The sequence below is a fragment of the Haliotis rufescens genome, unplaced genomic scaffold (genome assembly GCF_023055435.1).
Source record: "Haliotis rufescens isolate VD_foot unplaced genomic scaffold, xgHalRufe1.0.p SCAF_9, whole genome shotgun sequence".
Lineage (NCBI taxonomy): Eukaryota > Metazoa > Mollusca > Gastropoda > Lepetellida > Haliotidae > Haliotis > Haliotis rufescens.
Window position 1 is genome coordinate 18715768 of NW_025964383.1, and position 20772 is coordinate 18736539.

The following is a 20772-nucleotide window of genomic DNA, read 5'->3' on the forward strand; positions in this document are numbered from 1 at the left end:
CAGGAACTCTTCAGCGATGGGAGATGCGAAAGTCGGGTTGTCTGTAAACACAGCAGTCGCGTGTCGTCTGCTCTAGCTGTCCAACATGGATGACAAGAAACGAATGATAAACTCGGCTAAGGGAGTACAGGTGGTTTTGGTAGAGGTGTCGACAAGGGAGGGTACTCTGTTTTGAAAGCTGGACTGATGTCAGCGGACGGGACAAGGAAAGAGCAAGTTATGGGAGGAGATTCTCAAAAATCCTAAACTTGCAAGTAAAAACACTGAGTTACTGCAATTATTCAGTTCGAACTTTGCTGGTGAAATTTTTATCCACATTCTACCTCTGTAACGAAATATACTGTCCTCATGGTCGACGAAAGGATAATTTGCTTTCATATTTTTGGTAAGATTTCCGCCCGTAACCCAGGAAACTTGCCAATATGTTTATATATGTTAATATGTGTGTGATATGTTCTTTGGCTGGGACGGGTAACTCGGGTACTCGGGTACTCGGGTCGGATGGGTACTAGAACTCAATGGTTACACTACAAGTCACTAATGTTCGCATTTCTTTCTGACTATGCACCCATTCCTTCTGATTTTTTATATGGTTGAATAAAGATATAACTTAAGTCAACTTCAGTGTATGCATGACCAGATCGTTTAATACATGTATCTAAATACGTTTTGCAAGTGTTGTGGTAAAAACAATTTCCCAATCGGACATTTAGTTCAGATTCACAAACTACACGCCTGTGTCCCGTACCACAAAGCGATCTTAGCGCTAAGTCGGTCGTAACGCCCATTCTTTAACACTGACTTACGACAATCGTAGCGCTAAGATCGCTTTGTGGAACGGTGCCCTAGACAAATACCAGTATCCAACTTCCATATTCACTGTAAGGAGTATAAACAAGATAAGATGCAAGCATATATAAATGGCAGGTAAATACCGCAACCTGTGAATGAGGTACTAACACTACAGCCTTACATGTATCTACTGGACGTTACAACTACCAAACGAAATTTAGAACAAACACGGTTTACACCGTCATGCTTCATTGCATTGGATAATAATTCAAGTAAACACCAAGCTCATTGTATTGATGTGTGTGTGTGTGTGTGTGTGTGTGTGTGTGTGTGTGTGTGTGTATGTATTTATGTATGTATGTAATAGGTATAACGTAGACGTCAGAATCCTCAGTACTAGTGTGTCCGTTCCTGTATCTGTATAGAAGACAAGATGCAAACAAAACTTAAGATACCAAACAGTAGACACGAAATATGAACTTTACGACATGGGGTTTCCGTACCCCCTGTAACATGTCCTACCCTCCGTAATAAGGTCAAGGTTACTATACATCCCTGGTGAGTCCCACCGAGCTGTGTGAAGATACGGAAAATCTCACCAGAGCGTCTTTTTATATGAAACAGAACTTCTGAAAAGATGGTACTTTTTGTTGCCCTGTCTGGAGGTCGGCATTAAGGGGATAAAATAAGGACTGGTCAGCTCGGAGTATACTGTGTCTGAGTGGGGTATCCATATTAAACTGCTGCACGATATCTCACTGGGCTAGCACTATAAAGTCCCGACCAGCAGCAGTGAACCCAATTCTTCCAATTCTTTTGGGTTTTGGTGACTGGCGCATGTTACCCAGGGACCCAGCATTTTATTATCTAGGGGGATGGGACCGGTCACTAGTACAATCCACATTCAGTAAACGAAGAAGTCAAACAATTTAATTGCAGTCTCTTCGTGCATGCACGTTGCTGCATAAGTGAATTATCATTATTAATAAACACCACCTCACCTCACCTCACCTCACCTCACCTCGTCAGTGCCAAATCCCACTATTTAAATCAACATAAGTAGTTGTCGGAGAAGTTGAGTTTGGCGACAACTTGTACATGTTCAATGTTGGAAGAGTGAGTGAGTGAGTGAGTGAGTGAGTGAGTGAGTGAGTGAGTGAGTATGGTTTCACGCAGCTTTTAGCAATATTCCCGCAATGTCACGGCACCAGAAATGGGCTTCACACATTATACCCATGGCGGGAATCGAACCCTGGTCTTCGGCGCGACGAGCGAACGCTTTAACTACTAGGCTACCCGACCGCCCCAATGTTGGAAGAGAACATTGTGGGATTCAACGTCTGTTTTCGGTTTCTCTCAATGCCGAGTATATGAGTGATTGCTTCTCTTCGGTCACGATGATTCCACTCCCGCTGAGCATCCTCATCTTAATGGTGACGCAGGGGGATATGCTCACCCCAAACACTGGGTAAAATACATTTCTGATGGGCGTGTCAAGTTTATATAACACAATGTGTCTGTCCAGGTCGATGCATCCAATTCTTCCATTTCCGTCCACCACTAGACCATACCTCAGTGTGGCACGTGCACCAGCAGCATCGGACATGGTGCCTGGATAACACGCAATACGTTCTCCATCCTCCCATACCTGTGTGCAGATGCCTCTGTGGGTGTCACAGAATACCACACGTATGGACCAGGAGCCCGGCTGCTGGTAAACCCAGCTGCTATTGAGCACGTGGCTTTCTTCAGAAACTCCCATCTCTAACAGAGGTACTCCCAACAAGCGGTACGGCTCCCTCGCTTCAACCACTGTGTGAGTCTCCCAGTAGTGGGAGCTGAGAGAAGCGGGCGTAGGAGGGGGTGGCGTCAAGGTGACGCGTTGTGTGACGCATGCACCCTTGTGCAACATGTAAAACCGAGCTTCTTGTGATGTCGCAGGTTGACCGTGCATGCTCACTCGGCCGTAGTACTTGTTCATCCGGTCGTTATCCATGTCATGTTGTCGACCTGGAAATTAAAAAAGTTGTAATAAATAAAAAGCGGCAAAACATTTTCCATAATCAAAACGGTGATGTATCAAAACGGTCAAAATAGTTTCCATTATCATAAGAATGTTGGCAAATATTCAATCGAATACGGTCGTTGTTGATCATCACCAGGATCATTGTCTTAGTTACGTGATTGTTTTAGAGTGAGTGAGTGAGTTGGGTTTAACGCCGCTTTTAACAGTATTCCAGTTGTATCACGGCGTGTCAGCTTAATGTGGGAGGAAAGCCCGACTTGATGCATGTCACAGACGTTAACCACTTCGGTGAAACCCACGAGCACGGATAGGTGCTGACAAACCTAGAAACATAATTGGGGCGAACCAGGATTCGAACCCACAATCATTGGTTTCTGGCGTGTCCAAGGGACGCAACTCTGGACAGCGAATCGGTCGTGAAACAGACTGTTCTGCGCCTTATTCCACAGAATAAAAATTTCGTATGTTTATTCACTTACAGATCACATAAAGCGGATGTCGATTTAACGCGTCAGTCATGACATACACAGCATCCTTTTCCAGCAGGTATGTTGGATCAAGTCGGGCTGCAACAACAAACATGATGTAAGGACATCTTTACACGTGGTTTTGGTTGGGTGTGTTGTTTAATGCCGCACTCAGCAATATTCCAGCTATATGACGACGGTCTGTAAATATTTGAGTCTTGACCAGACAATCCAGTTATTGATAGAATGATTTGTTTGTCTGTTGCTAAACGTCGCACTCAGCAATATTCCAGCTATATGACGGCGGTCTGTAAATAATCGAGTATGGACCACACAATCCAGTGATGGATAGAATGATTTGTTTGTCTGTTGTTTAACGCTGCACTCAGCAATATTCCGGCTATATGACGGCGGTCTGTAAATAATCGAGTCTGGACCAGACCACCCAGTGCTTGATATCATGAACCGTGTAAATGCGAATATATATCTACTGTTGTAGGTGATGGGATACGATTATTGTAAATAGAATTGTGGAAATAGGGCATGTATTGTGACTCAGTAAAACTTAAAATTGACAATTTGTCTTTTTATCATTTGGAACATATATCACATCATATCAACACAAAACACATCTTCCTGACATATTACCTGTTGTTACTGTTAGGTTACCAGATGGTTTGTTTGTTTGGTTTGTTTGTTGTTTAACGCCGCACTGTAGGACCGCGGTCTGTAAATAATCGAGTTTGGACCAGACAATCCAGTGATTGATAGAATGATTTGTTTGTTTGTTAGTTGTTTAACGCCGCAATCGGCAATATTCCAGCTATAGGACCTCGGTCTGTAAATAATCGAGTCTGGACCAGACGATCCAGTGATTTATGTCATGAGCATCGATCCACGCAATTGGGATACGATGACATGCATCAACCAAGTCAGCGTGCCTGACCACCCGATCCCGTTAGTCGCCTCTTACGACAAGCTCCCATGTGGACCTACTTGTTATGTATGCGTTATCTTCCTTAAGTCGGTCCACCATGTTCGGGGGACGGTGACATTCAATCAACGAAGTCTCCGAGGCTGACCAACCGATCCATAAATTAACCTCTTTCAACAAGTATGTGGACCCACAAATTCACTTCAGTGTGTCATAGATGTTACGTACCTTTCCTTCTCCCGAATCCCACTGTAAGCCGCTTTTTCACACTTTTCAAGGCATGATAGCTTCGGCTCTGTTTGTCTGATTCGGCCAGCCGGTCAAGACTCCGAACACTACCGACACCGGAACCACTCTTGAAATAGCGGCTTCTATTGCTGTCCAGGGAAAACCCACCTAGGGAAACAGACTCAAGCATCCTTGTGAGGTCGTCCTCTGTCTGGAAAACATACATATTACAGACAAGACATATGGTCGTTGGTGCGATTTCCAATACTTGAAAATATAAATTAATATTGTTATTTGTCCTGAATTTAAAGCGACAAAACCCTTTACATGTTCATAAGAAATATCAATTGTATTGATTCCGACCATATCAGGTTTTTATGCATCACTATCAAACAGGAGTTCGCGAAATGGTGAGCGTATCCTGCCCCCACCGATGTCACAAACACATGCAAAGGCAAGCCAATTGGTCACCTGAAAACGAGACGGGAACATTTGGTTCTAGAAAAATTAAGGAATTGCATCGGACATGATTTTTGTCAATAAAGCGTCAAATTTGTAAATGTCCTCCACATGTCTGCTGAAAACATGTGTTGTGCAAAAAGACCAAACAGTCCCCCACCCTCCCAAACGCTTATTAAAAGGTCGCTTCCTAACATAAACAGACCCAGAAATTTATGTTTTTAAGGCTAGTCCAGAGGATAATAGTACCTTATTTGACTAGTTCTCAGAGTTAGGGACCGCCACCTTGGTCTAGTGGTAGAGCGTCCGCCCGGAGAGCGGAAGGTCCGCGGTTCGATCCCCGGCCGCGTCTTACCAAAAGACGTTAAAAGATGGTACTTGTTGCTACCCTGTCTGGCGCTCGGCATTAAGGGGCTAAAACAAGGACTGGTCGGCTCGGAGTCAGTATACTGTGTCTGAGTGGGGTATTCATGTTAAACTGCGGCATGGTATCTCAGTGAGCTAGCACTATAAATCGGCATCAGTCCGGACTAGTACAAGCAGCCACACAAACACACACACGTACATGCACGTCGCTATATAAGTGCAATAATCTTGGACGCGACGTTAAACCCCATTTCACCTCACCTCACCTCAGAGTTTGTAGTTAGTCCTGCTTAAATAACACAAACATGTTTACCATGTTTACATATTTTGTAGCAAACTTGGAACATAGAGAACCGGTTCAGAATTGTAGCGCTCAAATGTTACTCGTCAATGAGTAATACCGTTAAGTTTTTACTTGTTCTCAGCACAATGTAGGAGTTTCTGGCTAGCCCACTAACATAAATATCAAAGGCTGCATAAATGCGACATTCAGCTAAAGTCACTATGGCTTTGCCTTCTATTTCAAGATGCATCAATATTCCACGTGCCCAATACGTCCATTTCAAAAATGACAAGTTGGCATTTTTCGAGTATAATTCTGACAGGGTTTCCCTCGTCCGACTGAACGGAAACATAAGCAGTATTTTAAATCGCACAAACCTTTTCAGAACCTGTGATTCTAGATACATTTAAGAATGGACTTTCACAGGTAAGTTCACAGTGACTTGCGACTGTTGATCTAAACACGATTCCTAATACATGTAACTTCATAATGACACTGACAGCCATACAACAACCAGCTGTATCGCAGATTGAATAGTTCTTCAAAACGAGAAGTGACACGTCGTAATACATTTACATCAAGTACAAGACGTCAAAATGGACGACACGATAAACTTGACGGGTGAGATTTCCGAAGTTGTTAATGAACCTGTGGCTATTGCAAGTGTTAGTCATCACTGATCAATTGACAGATCATTGAAAGGTGATTGCAAAGACGTATCCTATAGATAATACGGTAAATTCATAGATTGCTGTAGACAGTCAGTCCAGACACGGATCGAGTTGACACTACGGTACTTTGAGAGTGCTTTTCTTCGTTTTGTTCTCTAGGGTGGGTTGAACGCCCATGCAGTCAAACTCCCTGACTCTCCCAATGCTAGCTAAAAAAAACCCCTATGAACATCAAATGTGTCGTTCATACACTTTTTAACCTCAGTTTCACGGTCATGTGACCGTCCTCTCGTCCAATGGAAAAGCCGTATAAACTCCACATTATAAAATTATTTTACTTCATGTCACATCAGACATTTGCGGCTATTCACGGGCTAACTGTCGTTAGGGCTGAAACGATTCTCGGACATACACTTCGACAACGTGCACATCGAAAGTGTCAAAGAGCAAAACAAAGACGTTTCAAGCAAATCTTTAAATATATCATACAAAGTGATAAATATAATCAACATAAATATATCTAAAAGTGGTCAAACTTACAGCTAAGTTATTATTTCCAACTTTTCGTGCGTTCGCGTGTAATGTTAGTCAAATGACATCTCGGCTTTCGGCGCCTCGAATTCTCGGCTCGGACACGATGTTCAATGCCAAAATATATGCATGAAAAGTCTTTGTCATAGCTTGCAACCTAGCATGATACATCCACGAAGCTCCATAGTTTTAATATAGATCGCGATTTCCTGCTTAAAACGTTCAGAATAACACGATTTAACCAAAATATTTCGTAAAAATCTGAAATTCATCGTACACGAGGATTTGTAATTTGATTGCCTGCCTCAGGTCACGTGCTCAAATTTGACCAATCATGAACCTTATAGCAGATTTCGGCAAGAAAGCGTCATTAGAAACCATTTTTTATCCAATGAAATCTTATGTTAAGCTACGAAAAGACTCAAGGCAATGTTACGAGCGTGTAGATGAAAAAACAAGCTTTCTAGCGATGTGTCATATGTCAGACACCGACAAACGTGTTATTCATACGAAGCATTCGAAAACGGAGGTATGTTACTGAGCGGACAGCCGCTGTTAACTTGAAATGAGTGAAAAGAGATGCTATTCATAATTCTTTTTAAAATAATTTTCCAATTAGATCTACGTAATCAATGAAAATAAAAAATAAATAAGTAGATCTTTTGAAATCTTACATTTGCCCCAAATCGTCAAATTTTCGCTTCCTTGGTCCTTAATCTGGACGTTATGAATGTGCCAGCTTACATTTTTTATTTACAATATTTCAGTTGTCAATGCATTATTTAAATAATGTGATAAACATAACTTATAAACACTAGGATTATACCTTTCAAACGGTGTATAACAAGGCTGTTGCTATAATTATTTTTAATTGTTTTTTTGCCTTTATACATGAAAATGGCAAATCATTAGTTACTGGACACTGGGACATTTAGTATTTAGTATTTACTCCTAGAATCTACCATCTAGTCACAACTCACAAATATGTAGAACTGTTAGTTTTGTGTTTGCTAGCCATTACATGGAAATGGCAGATGATTCATTAAGTTAAAATACTCATTACAGTATATATTTTATGACTCATGAACATTCATTAACTTTCATTTAATTTTTCATGTTAATAAACTAAGTTTAATTCATTTATCTGTTGTCTTCTCTTGTCACTACGTGTATCGTAGCGTATCGAGATACGTATCGAATCGTGATGTAAGTATCGAGATACGTATCGTATCGTGACCTAGGTGTATCGTTGCAGCCCTAACTGTCGTGCACAATGTTGCGCTTATACTCTCGATTCACTACACGACAATAGTGACAATAAATCATTTTGTCACGTGGTCAATGTTTACCTTTCTTAGGGCTTCATTTTCAGTTTTCAGTCTTTGTAGGTCTGTAAATGAAATAAGTAAATGTTACATATTTGAATTATATGCATATATGCACATGACACACGAAGCAATTTATGTCAGGCAACATCGGTCGGGAGACACTATAAGGTGTGCGACCTAACTGTCACACGCACATCAATCCTCAAACGTTCCAGCAATCTTGGTCACCTTTCTAAACCAAATGGGGGAGAGAGATTTGGTTGCTTGGTCGGTTTGTTGTTTAATGCCGCACTCAGCAATATTCCAGCTATATGACGGCGATCTGTAAATAATCGAGTCTGGACCACACAATCCAGTGACTAATATCATGAGCATCGTTCCACGCAATTGGGATCGATGACATGCATTAACCAAGTCAGCGAGTCTGACCACCCGATCCCGTTAGTCGCCTCTTACGACAAGCGTGTCGCCTTTTACGGCAAGCATGGGTTGCTGAAGACCTATTCTACCCCGGATCTTCACGGGTCTACTGATTATGGGAACTTTCTTGTGACAATAATGAGAAAAAAGGATTACCTTTCTCAAGAACATGCATGGTTTTCGTTACGTCTTCGTTTGGCATATCAGTGACGTTTCCAGAATCCTGACAAAAATAAAAATAAAACGGACAATTTCAATATTACCAAAACGAGGCTAACATTTTCCGCGGCGCATTTATAAATTTGTCATCACAATTTTGCCTTTTACGTCTTATGGAATCTGTTTTGGCAGATATTTGAAATTGATTGACGTTTTGAATTCCAAATTGATAAATTTTACTAAAATTGTTTCACCTGTGCAAATGTTTGTCTTTCAAGACCCCGGTCCATAGCTTCACTTTGCTGACTTGGTGTTTTTACCCCGTCTAGGGAAGTGCAAAGAAGGCACAATGGTATTAGTACCATTTTTGAAACTCCTACTCTAAATAAAATAAACTCTGGCGCCAAATATTATTTTCGGGATCTAAACAAATGCGTCCAATTTAGCCAAATGAATCAATGTAATAGAAGCAAAGATTTGCACTGGCCGACGCAACAAATACTACGCATTTGGTAGAAAATATCGGTCCAGTTATCAGCTACGACGAATGTGAAAACCTTCAACACAGGCGATACAGCCATATTTAAAGGGACCTTTTTGTCTAAAATGTATATATTAAACATTTGATGTGAAGGAACAAAAAATATCTTTGCTGCATTTATACATCACACTAACAACTAGAAAACTGAATGATATACATCATTTGATGTATTGTCGTATTTTTCCTGGATGACCTACTTATCTTCAGCTAAAGTTTCTAGTGAGGGTTTATCAAATCACCTGAGACGAAGATCCACGACCTGTCACAATTGTCCAGCAAAGGACAGTCTAGACAATTGGTCACTATATTCTTAATCCCGCCGACTTGACCCCCATCTGCTAGTCTCCTTTTCCATGTATCAAGTGTCATCATGAAGGAGCATAATTCCATCCTTCTGGGCAAGAATGTGGTATGAACGTATGAGTATATGTTGTTTTATGTGACATACAATGCTATTCCAGTTATATCACAGCCCTTGCAAATAATCGACATTGGGCCAAATAAAATTTAATCAGTCACGTGAGTGGGTGAGTTTGGTTTTACGCCGCTTTTAGCAATAGTCCAGCAATATCACGGCGGGGGACACCAGAAATGAGCTTTACACATTGTACCCATGTCGGGAATCGAACCCGATCTTCGGCGTGACGAGATAACGCCTTTACCACTAGGCTACCCGACCACCCCTCATCAGTCACGGATAGTAATGTCATTGAAAAATAATCAGGCACCTTCCCCACCCCCACCCCCACCCCACCCCCACCCCACCCCCACCCCACCCCCTTATTTCGAACACTTCATCTCCACTTTAGTAGAGTTCATTATTTAGGACGAAAATGTGCTATTGATATATTCTGAATTCACGTAACTCAGGTTCACGTTATATTCGAAGGTCATATCCTATATCTGTGACCCAGTCGTCTAAGTCGCCGCGATTCGCTGTGCAGAGTTGCGTCCCTTGGACACGCCAGAAACCTATGATTGTGGGTTCGAATCCCGGTTCGCCACGATTATGTTTCTAGGTTTGTCAGCACCATACCCGTGCTCGTGGGTTTCACCGAAGTGGTAAACGTCTGAGACCTGCATCACTTCGGGCTTTCCTCCCACATTAAACTGACACGCCGCGATATAACTTGAATACTGTTAAAAGTGGCGTTAAACCAAACTCACTCACACACACTCAGATTTTAAATATTTTCAATTATATTATTTTTATGTTTGTACTTTTCAGTAAACTACGGTTATAACGAACTCAAAGGGACCACTAATTGTAATTCGTAATAATCGTAGTTATAAAATATATAATGGCCGTGACTAAAAAATAAGTTCGTTTTATCGGTCAGTTCGTTATAAGCGTGTTCGTTTTAAACGTAGTTTACTGTACTTGGTTTGAAGAGTGCAGGCAATTTTACAAAACAAATAGGACCAATAAAATAGCATTAACATTTTTCATCAGCAACCAGCATTCTCTTCCCATACTGAAAATATAGTGGTCCATTCCTAGCTGCATTCGTGGATATCGAACGAATATTTTTCAAATACATATGTTGTCATTGTGCGATTCTTGACGGTAACGGGTAGTGCATTACATGTACGTAAGATGCTTGGTTCATTACCTGGCTCTCTGTGTCTGCTCCTCCGTCTCTGTGATCAAAACGGTTGGCCCAGATCTCTCAAGTCTTCTAGCAACCTCTCGCATCAAAACCTTTCCTCCGGTGGACGGTGTTGTCCTTACAGTGACGTGTCGCTTGTCAATGTTCTCAGTGAGGACACGGAATTGTTCCAGAGTAAGGATCCACAAACTGTAGTCCTCCTCCACCGTAGAAACAGATGCAGTTACGGAGACTGACAACAGAAATGCTCGAATAAGATTCTTTCTTTTGACCTCCATTAGGCTGAGGGAACCAGCAACGCACAGACCTGATGTCCTTTTCCGTATGTTTAAAAGCGCCACCTTGAACTCTTTCTCAGTCTCTAGTTCCCTTTCTGTCAGAACACCGAACACAGCACTGAACTGTTCACTTGTGAAATTACGAACACCCTGAATGAGACCCTTTGTCAGGGAAAGATTGTACTGCTGTGCGGCCCGTTGCCTGAAACCTGTGGAGTCTTGACATGCTTCGCGCCCCACGATAGAAATTACTGAAGGTGGATGACCTTCTAACAGGAGAAAGATGTCAAGCACAACATCGTCTGATCTGGTAGCCGTTTCTATGTTTGCACTCACTGATAAGTTATTTGAAACATATGCAAGACCTCTGTCAGAAAGCTCTTCAAGTCGTTTGAACAGGCATATTTCATAATGATGTTGACATATTCTTGGTGGGTATACAACCAAAGTATCTGAAAATAAAGAAATACATGTAATGCTGTACATTACAGGTTTACAAACATGTATACAAATTTAAAATATTGATCTAGAAGTATGTTTACACTTAGTTTGTGAAATGAACTCTAGAAATTTAACACTTCATGTTCCTGTTTAATTTTAAAACCTCCCCAGTTTGTTTGAGAAACTGTCACTTTCATGAGGGTAACTCGCGTGAATAAACGAAAAGATAATCAAAAGACATTCAATTTTTAACAAAATAATCTTGCATTATTCCGATATGAACAAATGTTTGACACACATTAGAATTTAATTACTGACCTTTATGTACGTAATCTTCAATGTCTTCAATGCTGTTTTCTATCTGTTTTATATTTGGAGGGCACTGATCGAAGGAAACTATGTTGACCTCATGCCTTTGTGTTTTCGTGACAGGATCTATCAGTATCAAGGATACAGAACGTGAATGCATGAAACAAGGTTACACGTAACATTTTGTATTCAGAAACTCAAATGGTTGGACAGATCATGTCCTACTAAAAGCTACACCGTTTGTGAAAGTATTGTTTTTGCTCTTTAAATAAATATCAAAATACAAAATGAACAAACACGAATTTGGAAGGGAGAGGTCAATAAAAAAACTACCTTTCAAACACACCGCATTTCCTGACTGCATCGCTGACGAAACAAGATGGTATATCTTCACTGAACAAACACAATAATTGAACACAAAATATGCATGTAACAAATCTTCTCTCCTACAAAATAACTGATTATGAAATGGGGGAAAATGTTTTCTTCATTTGTTTGGTTGACGGGTGTCTACACAATTCGATGTTCACATAAAAACAACTTTTAAAATAAAAATCACGTCTTCCCATCATCAAAATACAACATTGTAATTGGCATGCAAGAAGGTACAAGAGGAGTATGTTCAACTCACTGTACTTGAAGCCCCCTGAAACGCCTATACCAATCCTTCTTATCTATCCTGCACACAGATCCTCTATCGTCAATTTGATATGCTTCTGGACCCTCCTTGTCGTAGAAAACAATCCCTTCGACTGCTGCCACTGCTACTTCCAAGACGTACGATTCATCTCTGCCATTGACTGGATGAAAATATACAGCTATCAAGTCTTGTGGCTCAACAAAGACGATACCACGATCGTTTTTGAGAAGAACTAGCAGTTCAGATTGTACTTTTCTTATAAGACCTTCACGGAAACCAGTATGCAATGATTCGGGGTATTCGAATCCTTTTACAAGCAAAGCCTTTGAGCTGTAGGTACAGTACTGCACATCCACCTCATCCACCCCTAAGTAGAAAGATCCCCCACCATCTATTTTCGAAAACGAGGTCACGTAATATTTTAATTTTAAGTTTTCCCAAATGTACTGAATAAACTCAGAAACCCTGCTAACATCCAAAAGTTCACTGAATGAAGATTGAAAACCTTTAGCCTGGATACAGCGACTCTCATCTATGTCCTCGATGTCTATACCACGAAGGATTGGTTTAATAGACCCAAAGGTCTGACTTGACGCCAGCATATACTGTATGGTCGTAACTGAAGGATCAACGATGCTATTGTCCAGGGGAGTCTTTGTTTTGAAGTCAACTGTCACGACCAGTGTGGACGGGGATACAACAACAGCAACAAACTGGTAGTTGTCATTTAAGCAAGGAAGCCAATTCTTTTTGTATGTTAGGACAAACAAGCAACCATCTTCTATCATTTCATTGAGTCTTGCATCAACAAGTTCATGGAAATGATCCAAATTTCTATCTTTCTTATCTAAATCAGTTATGTGTACAAGTATTGCCCCTCCCTTGCTGTTCCTAAGCGCTGAGACATATCTCTTCAATTTCAGCGTGAACTGATCTCTTTCCTTTTTCCACTGGTCTTTTGAAGTTTTTACTGTGCAGTTTGCCTTTGGTGTACTGGCCTTCCTTGGTTTATTGATAAGAGATGCAACGACATCTATCGTGAGGAAGTTGTCTTCTTGAATGAGTATTTGTTGTTTATTTCGTATGAGTTCTTTACAGATGTAACAACCTGTTGGTCAGAGAAAGATGAGCAATTAAATAAAACAGAGTGCAAAGTTTGTTTGTTTGCTTGTGCTTGTTCATTTGTTTGTTGTTTAACGCCGCACACAGCATTTTTCCCGCTATAAGACGGTAGTCTATAAATTATCGAGTCTGGACCAGACAATCCAGTGATTGACATCATAAGCATCGATTCAGGCAATTGGGATACGATGACATGCTCCAACCAAGTCAGCGAGCCTGACCAGCTAATTGGTGGCCTCTTACTACAAGCATTGTCGCCTTTTACGGCAAGCATGGGTTGCTGAATACCTATTCTAAGATTTCCAACGAGCAGTACCTACAATAACTTTTTTTTTAAATGAAACATAAAAAAACCCGACAAAACCCTTTCCATGTTACATTGGACATTTCCAACTATATCATAAGCATGTGTTTTAGAATCACTATCAGACAGAATCAAATTGAGTCAGTGATAAAGGCATTCGGCCCACAATACAATAATATGAATATTTATTTATCCTGCTTACAAGGGTATTATTATAACGTTTTTCTCATTTCTCATTGTAAACCTTTTGGTAAAAAATAGCCAGTCTCTGTAGATTTCATCAGGTTAATACATTTATAATAATCTGTATAATATGGATGTAGATATTGGTTTCTGAGCTTGGAGTAGCGTTCACATATCATCATCACATAGTATTCACCTTCTACAAACTTCTCATTTTTCGTGAAACAAAATTCACAATATCTTTCATCATGAGGAATATTATTGTGTCTTCCAATCTCAACATGTAATCCAAAATCATTACGTCTAAATTTTGATAAATGCCACTAAACATATCGGGGTATGTTTATTGTCAGATAAGATTCAGTATTGAAAAGTGATGTATGTTGTTTATATTTGTTCACTTTGATAGGATGAGTGCCAGTCTTGAAATAAATTGTCGAAAAGCCTTTTGAGGCTTAAAACACACCACTGACGGATTCCCAAGTCGCACTTAAGGTAATCACATAATCCGGTTGGTGTTCTTACACGTGCTGATAGATTAGAATACATAGATACAAGTAATTGATTGAAGTTGCATTTAAGACCTACTCTCCTCAAACTCCATATAACTTCATGATTAACTCTGTCAAATGCCTTTGAAAAGTCAATAAAGATGCTGTAAAATCTACACTTTGTTTCGGAGAGGTATTTTTGTCCAGCTGCCTGTAATGTGAAAAGCTGATCAGTTGTTGAATTTCCGGGTCTAAAACCAGCTTGAGATTCGTGTATGATATCATTAATGTCACACCAGGACTGTAGTCTTTTAACCAGAATATATGTCAGAACGTTCCATATGCCCCTGTAATCATCAGTGATATCCTGGTCCACTGATGTGGGAATAGGACATATACTTCTTCCCCGTTGTTGCGGAAAAGTTCCAGTAACAGGTATCCCGTTGAGGAGTTTAGTAAGTAAGGGTGTAATAAGATGTTTTGTAGATTTTAAAAATGCATTACCAACTCCACTTGTCACGGGTTACTTGTTATAGCTCCAATATCAAAATATTTAGGGGGAACGGGTGGCCCAGTCGTCTAAGGCGCCGCGATTCGCTGTGCAGAGTTGCGTCCCTTGGACACACCAGAAACCTATGATTTGGGGTTCGAGTCCCGGTTCGCCCCGATTACGTTTAAATGTTTGTCAGCACCATATCCGTGCTCGTGGGTTTCACCGAAGTGGTAAACGTCTGAGACCTGCATCACTCCGGGCTTTCCTCCCACATTAAACTGACACGCCGTGATATAACTGGAATACTGTTAAAAGCGGCGTTAAACCCAACTTACTCACACTCATAAGTAAACAGCATATTTATTTCATCAATATTTCCGTCAAAGCCTCTTCTATATTTATGTCATTGATGAAGGTATTATAGCTAGTTACAGTATGAGTCTGAGTAGATTCTTAAAGTGCTGCATCCACAGTTGTGCCGTTATGTTAAGAGCAATCTGTGATGACACTTTAGACTTCCAAAAAATATTCCAAAACAATTTAGGGTTGGCCCTGGTTTGTACTAGATTGTGTTTTTGTTTGTCCTGATACGTTGTTATCTTTTCTGAAAAGGTTTTCTTGAAACTTTACGTAGTTGTCTGAAAATATTTATAGCGTGATTTCACGCCCTGCGAGCTCGCAAAGCATATTTCCTATTTTCCAAATCATAAAATAGTGATTATATCAGTTGTTCACGCCGACACATGGAACCTAAGATACAAATTAAAATACGGAATTACCTCAGGCTTGTATTTCTGTCACTGGTGAGGTGAGGTGACCTAGGGTTAAACGTCGCATCCAAGATTACTGCAGTTATATAGCGTGTGTGTGTTCGGAAGGGGGGGGGGGGGGGCGGTCTGCTTGTACTAGTCCGGACTAATGCCGATTTATAGTGCTAGCACACTGAGATACTATGCCCCAGTTTAACATGAATACCCCACTCAGACACAGTATACTGACTCCAAGGCGACCAGTCCTTGTTTTAGCCCCTTAATGCCAAGCGCCAGGCAGGGTAACAACAAGAACCATCTTTAAACGTCTTTTGGTATGACGCGGCCGGGGATCCAACCCCGGACCTTCCGCTCTCCGGGCGGACGCTCTACCACTAGACCACGGAGGCGGTCTGGTCACTGATGTGTCAAATGTGGAAATGCCAATCCATATCTCTACCATGAAACGTTTCCAAAGCTTTATTATGATGGCCTTGTAAGTAAAGCAAAAGTATTGAATCATGTTATACGTCTAGTACATATTTTGAATCATCATATCTGTCTGCAATATTCAACGATTACTACTCACGGTCGTCATGGGTGCCCTCCATTCTTTCTTTCGCAAGACATTGTGTACACACCTGTGCTGTAAAGTGAAAATACAAGAACCACATTGCATGGATCACCATTTGATATTTCTGGGTTTAACAGAAACAAGAAGATTATAGTGAAAGATCCTTGACCCTCATGGATTCCCTAAATAATGTACACAAAGAAAAAGGTTAAGCACACCCCTATTTCTGAACCATGACAAATGGCAAAAATCATGGCATGGGATGATTGACCACAGGAGCTGGGCGATACCAATGTCATCGGATAGAACAAACATTTGACAACAAATAAAGAAGATATTGGTGAGCTGTGATTGAAATTTACTGACAAAAACATCATGGTAACACATGTACTGTTTATGACCCTAGACAATACCTCACAAAAAAGTATGGAGCTGCAGGATTAAGTAAACGAAGTACATTTTATGTTTCATGTGAAAATGTTCCTTAAAGTCTCTACTTGACATGACACGTGAAACAGATCAGTAGCGGGTATAACCGCCACGTGCCCGGATGACGCATTCCACCCTACGTCTCATGCCTCCAGTCAGACGTTGGATCTGTTGATGGGTCAACAACAACCACTCCTGGTGCAATGCTGCTTCCAACTGGCGTAAATCTTGTACAGGAGGATCTCGTGCCTATATGCGCCGCCCCAGAATATCCAAAACATGTTCAAGGGGGTTCCAATGAGGAACGACGACTGGCCTTAAAACGTCCCGGATGTACTGAGCCTCTGTTAAGGTGCCCCTTATGGTGACCAAATCCAACCTGCAATCATGACAGATACACCCCCAAACCACGACAGAGCCTCCGCCGTATGCAATAGTCGGTTTAATGTTCCTGGGGGTGTAGGCCCTGTTATATCGTTCATGACTGTTACAAATATTGGGACCAAATAAAAATGAAATATATCAGGGTGTACTTAACTTTTTTTCTTTGTGTCTATAATAACCGAAACACGTAGGTATTAAAAACATTGGGTTGTTTAAATGAGGACTCTGGTCGGAGCGATTTCGTTGAAACCAGAACTTAACGAAGGGAAATCCCTTTTAACAGTATTCCAGTTATATCGCGGTGTGTCAGCTTAATGTGGGAGGAAAGCCCGAAGTGATGCAGGTCTCAGACGTTTACCACTTCGGTGAAACCCACGAGCACGGGTATGGTGCTGACAAACCTAGAAACTCAATCGGGGCGTACCGGGATTCGAACCCACAATCAGAGGTTTCTGGCGTGTCCAAGGGACGCAACTCTGTACAGCAAATTGCGGCGCCTTAGACGACTGGGTCACCCGTGCCCCACAAGTGTTGGAGGTGGGTGGGGGCTTGAGATTTTTTAAGGTTTTACTGAAAAACAAATTGTTCGCTGGAGACGATGGATGTCCTCACAATAAATGAAAACGTTTAAATTGTTTGACAGAACAACACTTCAACAGAAACAATAGATAATAGTGACTGATCCTAGACCCTCATGGATCCCCAAATAAAATAATAAACGAAACCCAGAGGTAGTAGAAGAATTGGGTTCACTGCTTCTTTCCGCAGTATACAGCGGGGATCAAGGGGTGGGGTGGGGGTATACACCAAGAATGGGCTTCACACGGTGTACTCACGTTGAGAATCGAACCAGGGTTTTGTGCGCGTCAGTGCTAGCTGCTGATTGAACAGTGACCCATTCTTGCCGTAACAGGTGACTATGCTTGTCGTAAGAGGCGACAAACGGGATCGGGTGGTCGACTTGGTTGATGCATGTCATCGATCCCAATTACGTGGATAGGATTGATATCAATCACTGAATTGTCTGGTCCAGACTCGATTATTTACAGACTGCCGTCATATAGCTGGAATATTGTGCGGCGTTAAACAACAATCAAACAAACAAACAAAAAGTCATAACTGCACTTGTACACCTCTCTTTACAATTTAGACCGATCCGAGAACGGAGGCGCACTTACTGTCAATGCATCAGTGGTTTTATGGCAGTTGCGTGTACTTAAATAGAACAGCGGTTTATTGTCCTGGACATTCCACAAACTGACATAGTTGGCGTCTAGTTTCATCATCCCAAGTCGCGAAGCATAACATGGTGACGACAGTAGTATTTTCTTGTTGTAATGAGACGCCGAGATAGGAAACTGATATCAAGAATGTTTCCCCGGGATATTGTTTAGGACTTGATCGCGAGATCTGAAAACATCTCCATCCGTGATATTTCATGAATATTTGTTTAAGATTATTTGATTTTAAAATCGTTAATACAGTTTATGCTTGGAATCAGTCTACATGACTTTGTAATCATGTAATGTTTATCCGTGAGGTAATGTCGTCGCTACGATCAATTTAATCAGCACTTGGTGGTTGAGGCATACCACAAAAGTTCGGAGCGCCCCCGTGATCTTTTCCTGAAGGGCACCTATCCAAGCGGGGACTTATTGGGTGGTTGAGGTGACGTGGGGCTTAACTTCGCGTCAAATCCGGACTGATGCCGATTTATAGTGCTAGCCTACTGAGATACCATGCTGCAGTTTAACATGAATACCCCACTCAGACACAGTATACTGACTCCGAGTCCTTGTTTTAGCCCCTTAATGCCGAGCACCAGACAGGATAAGAAGGGCACTTAGCTGAATATGACCACCCCCGTGGTCTAGTGTTGGAGCGTCTAGCGCGTTATACCAAAATACGCACCGAGTCAGAATACTTTGTCTGAGCGGGATATCAATTTTATCAGTTATCTTTAAAATGTGGTAGCATTTTGTTGACACCAATATATTCTCACCATGAATGATCGTCCAATTCAGCAATGATGGTGAACATGTATTCTCTACATCGTCGGCGAGAACACGTTTGAAATCGCTGCCGTGGTGTTGATTGTCTCGGCCATATCTCGGCTACAACATCTTCGTTTTAATGTATCGAGTCGAAGTACGAACACATCCGTGCTTCTTGTTTACCAAGCTTGCTCAGAAACCGGTTTGTCATTGTCGTGTACGAACAGTTATCCAATGATCTAGGTGATCAATTAAACCGGTTTTACATTCGGGTTTCGGGTTAAGGCTCGCTGATGTTTTCTTCACATTCAGATATTTATACATTCGGACGTGTTGATATTTTTACCGTACGCTCCGTCCCTTGAATTACGTACATGTACACATCATTATGTTGCTGTCTCCTGAGTAAAGTGTTTCAGCATACCACACGGGTTGTTCAAATGAGCACTCTGGTCGGAGTGACGTCTTTGCAACCAGAACTTAACGAAAGGAAATCCCTAAGCTAAATGTGTATTTCCAAGAGCGTATTAGTTGTGCCCTAAGAAGGCCCTCAGAGGGTGATGCCGGAAGACAAAACTCAGGGCTGCAGGGTTGAAGACAGCAGCCATGTTTCTTGTTAGATGTTGAAACAGGTCAAAACGGTACAGAATGCTCACAGGGACCGAGTGACCAGTGTTTCCGGTGCGGAGAACCGCCCTGTCCCTTACACATAGACAGGAAATCGGACGGCGATTCTTCATCGTCGAAGGACGTTCTTATTGAGGCGACGGCCATGTCCGACCCCGCGACTAGCAGTACAATCAGTCCGACTCAACTCAGTTCCGATTAGTAGTGGAAAACTTGGAGAACAGAGAAACATCTCACTAGAACGCACCCCTCTCCCGCGCATGCGCACCGGAAACACGTGACCAAGCCGCTGTACTCGTAACTCTCTCATTGTCGCGCCATCCGAGCCATCATATCCAAACATTTTCTCGGATTACATTCTTCAGACTTTTAATTATCACATCTTAAAATTATTTAGTAATTTTGGCTTAAAGTTTTTAATATTTTTAAACTGTTTGAACTGTTATCTAATAAAATCATGTACTATTTGCTGTGTCCGTGGTTCAGATCGGGACGCTCATCTGCTCGACCTGCATCCCTCAAGCCTGTACAGCAGACAAGAGGTGTTCCTTCTGTGCCCTTTCCTCCGTACCTATTTGCAGTCAAAAGAAACATGACTGACCAAAGGAGGGAATAATCTCGATCAGTTTTATCCTCTTCTGAAACGACTTCATTGTCGTAAAAGAAGCTAACTACTGCGCCTACACCTTCTTCTGAGAGGGAGCTGCAGTTCCAGCTAGTTACCTCAGCAGTCTCCCCTTGAGCAGAAATGGTGACACCCTTACTGAGGGTACTTCGAAGCAGAAGAAGAAGATGATGACACTTAGAAGAATCTTCAATCCCTCGGGAAAAGTCAGCTCACTCAAAGAAGGAACATGTCTAAGCTAACGTGATCATCACTACAAAGCTCAATGCAAAGTCTCAGAAGACAGTCGTCTATCTGCACCCAGTCAAAGACCT

At 41.5% G+C, this 20772-nt stretch overlaps 1 protein-coding gene across 3 annotated transcripts; it reads right to left on the bottom strand.

Annotated features, from left to right (window-relative positions):
* Positions 1-1984: 1984 nt before the first annotated feature.
* LOC124145963 lies at positions 1985-19391 on the bottom strand. Of its 3 annotated transcripts, none has more exons than XM_046515957.2 (13): positions 19215-19391; positions 16415-16471; positions 12475-13591; positions 12177-12209; positions 11853-11969; positions 10819-11545; positions 9445-9596; positions 8919-8989; positions 8662-8728; positions 8107-8147; positions 4448-4658; positions 3298-3384; positions 1985-2802 (listed from the first exon to the last, which is right to left on the bottom strand). In XM_046515957.2, the coding sequence occupies exons 4-13, from the start codon at positions 12205-12207 to the stop codon at positions 2126-2128; spliced, it is 2181 nt and encodes a 726-aa protein (XP_046371913.2). In that variant the 5' UTR covers positions 12208-12209; positions 12475-13591; positions 16415-16471; positions 19215-19391; the 3' UTR covers positions 1985-2125. The 3 variants fall into 3 exon arrangements, with proteins under 3 accessions (XP_046371913.2, XP_046371911.2, XP_046371912.2); XM_046515955.2 differs by having other exon boundaries at positions 9445-9599; XM_046515956.2 differs by lacking the exon at positions 16415-16471 and having other exon boundaries at positions 9445-9599.
* Positions 19392-20772: the final 1381 nt, after the last annotated feature.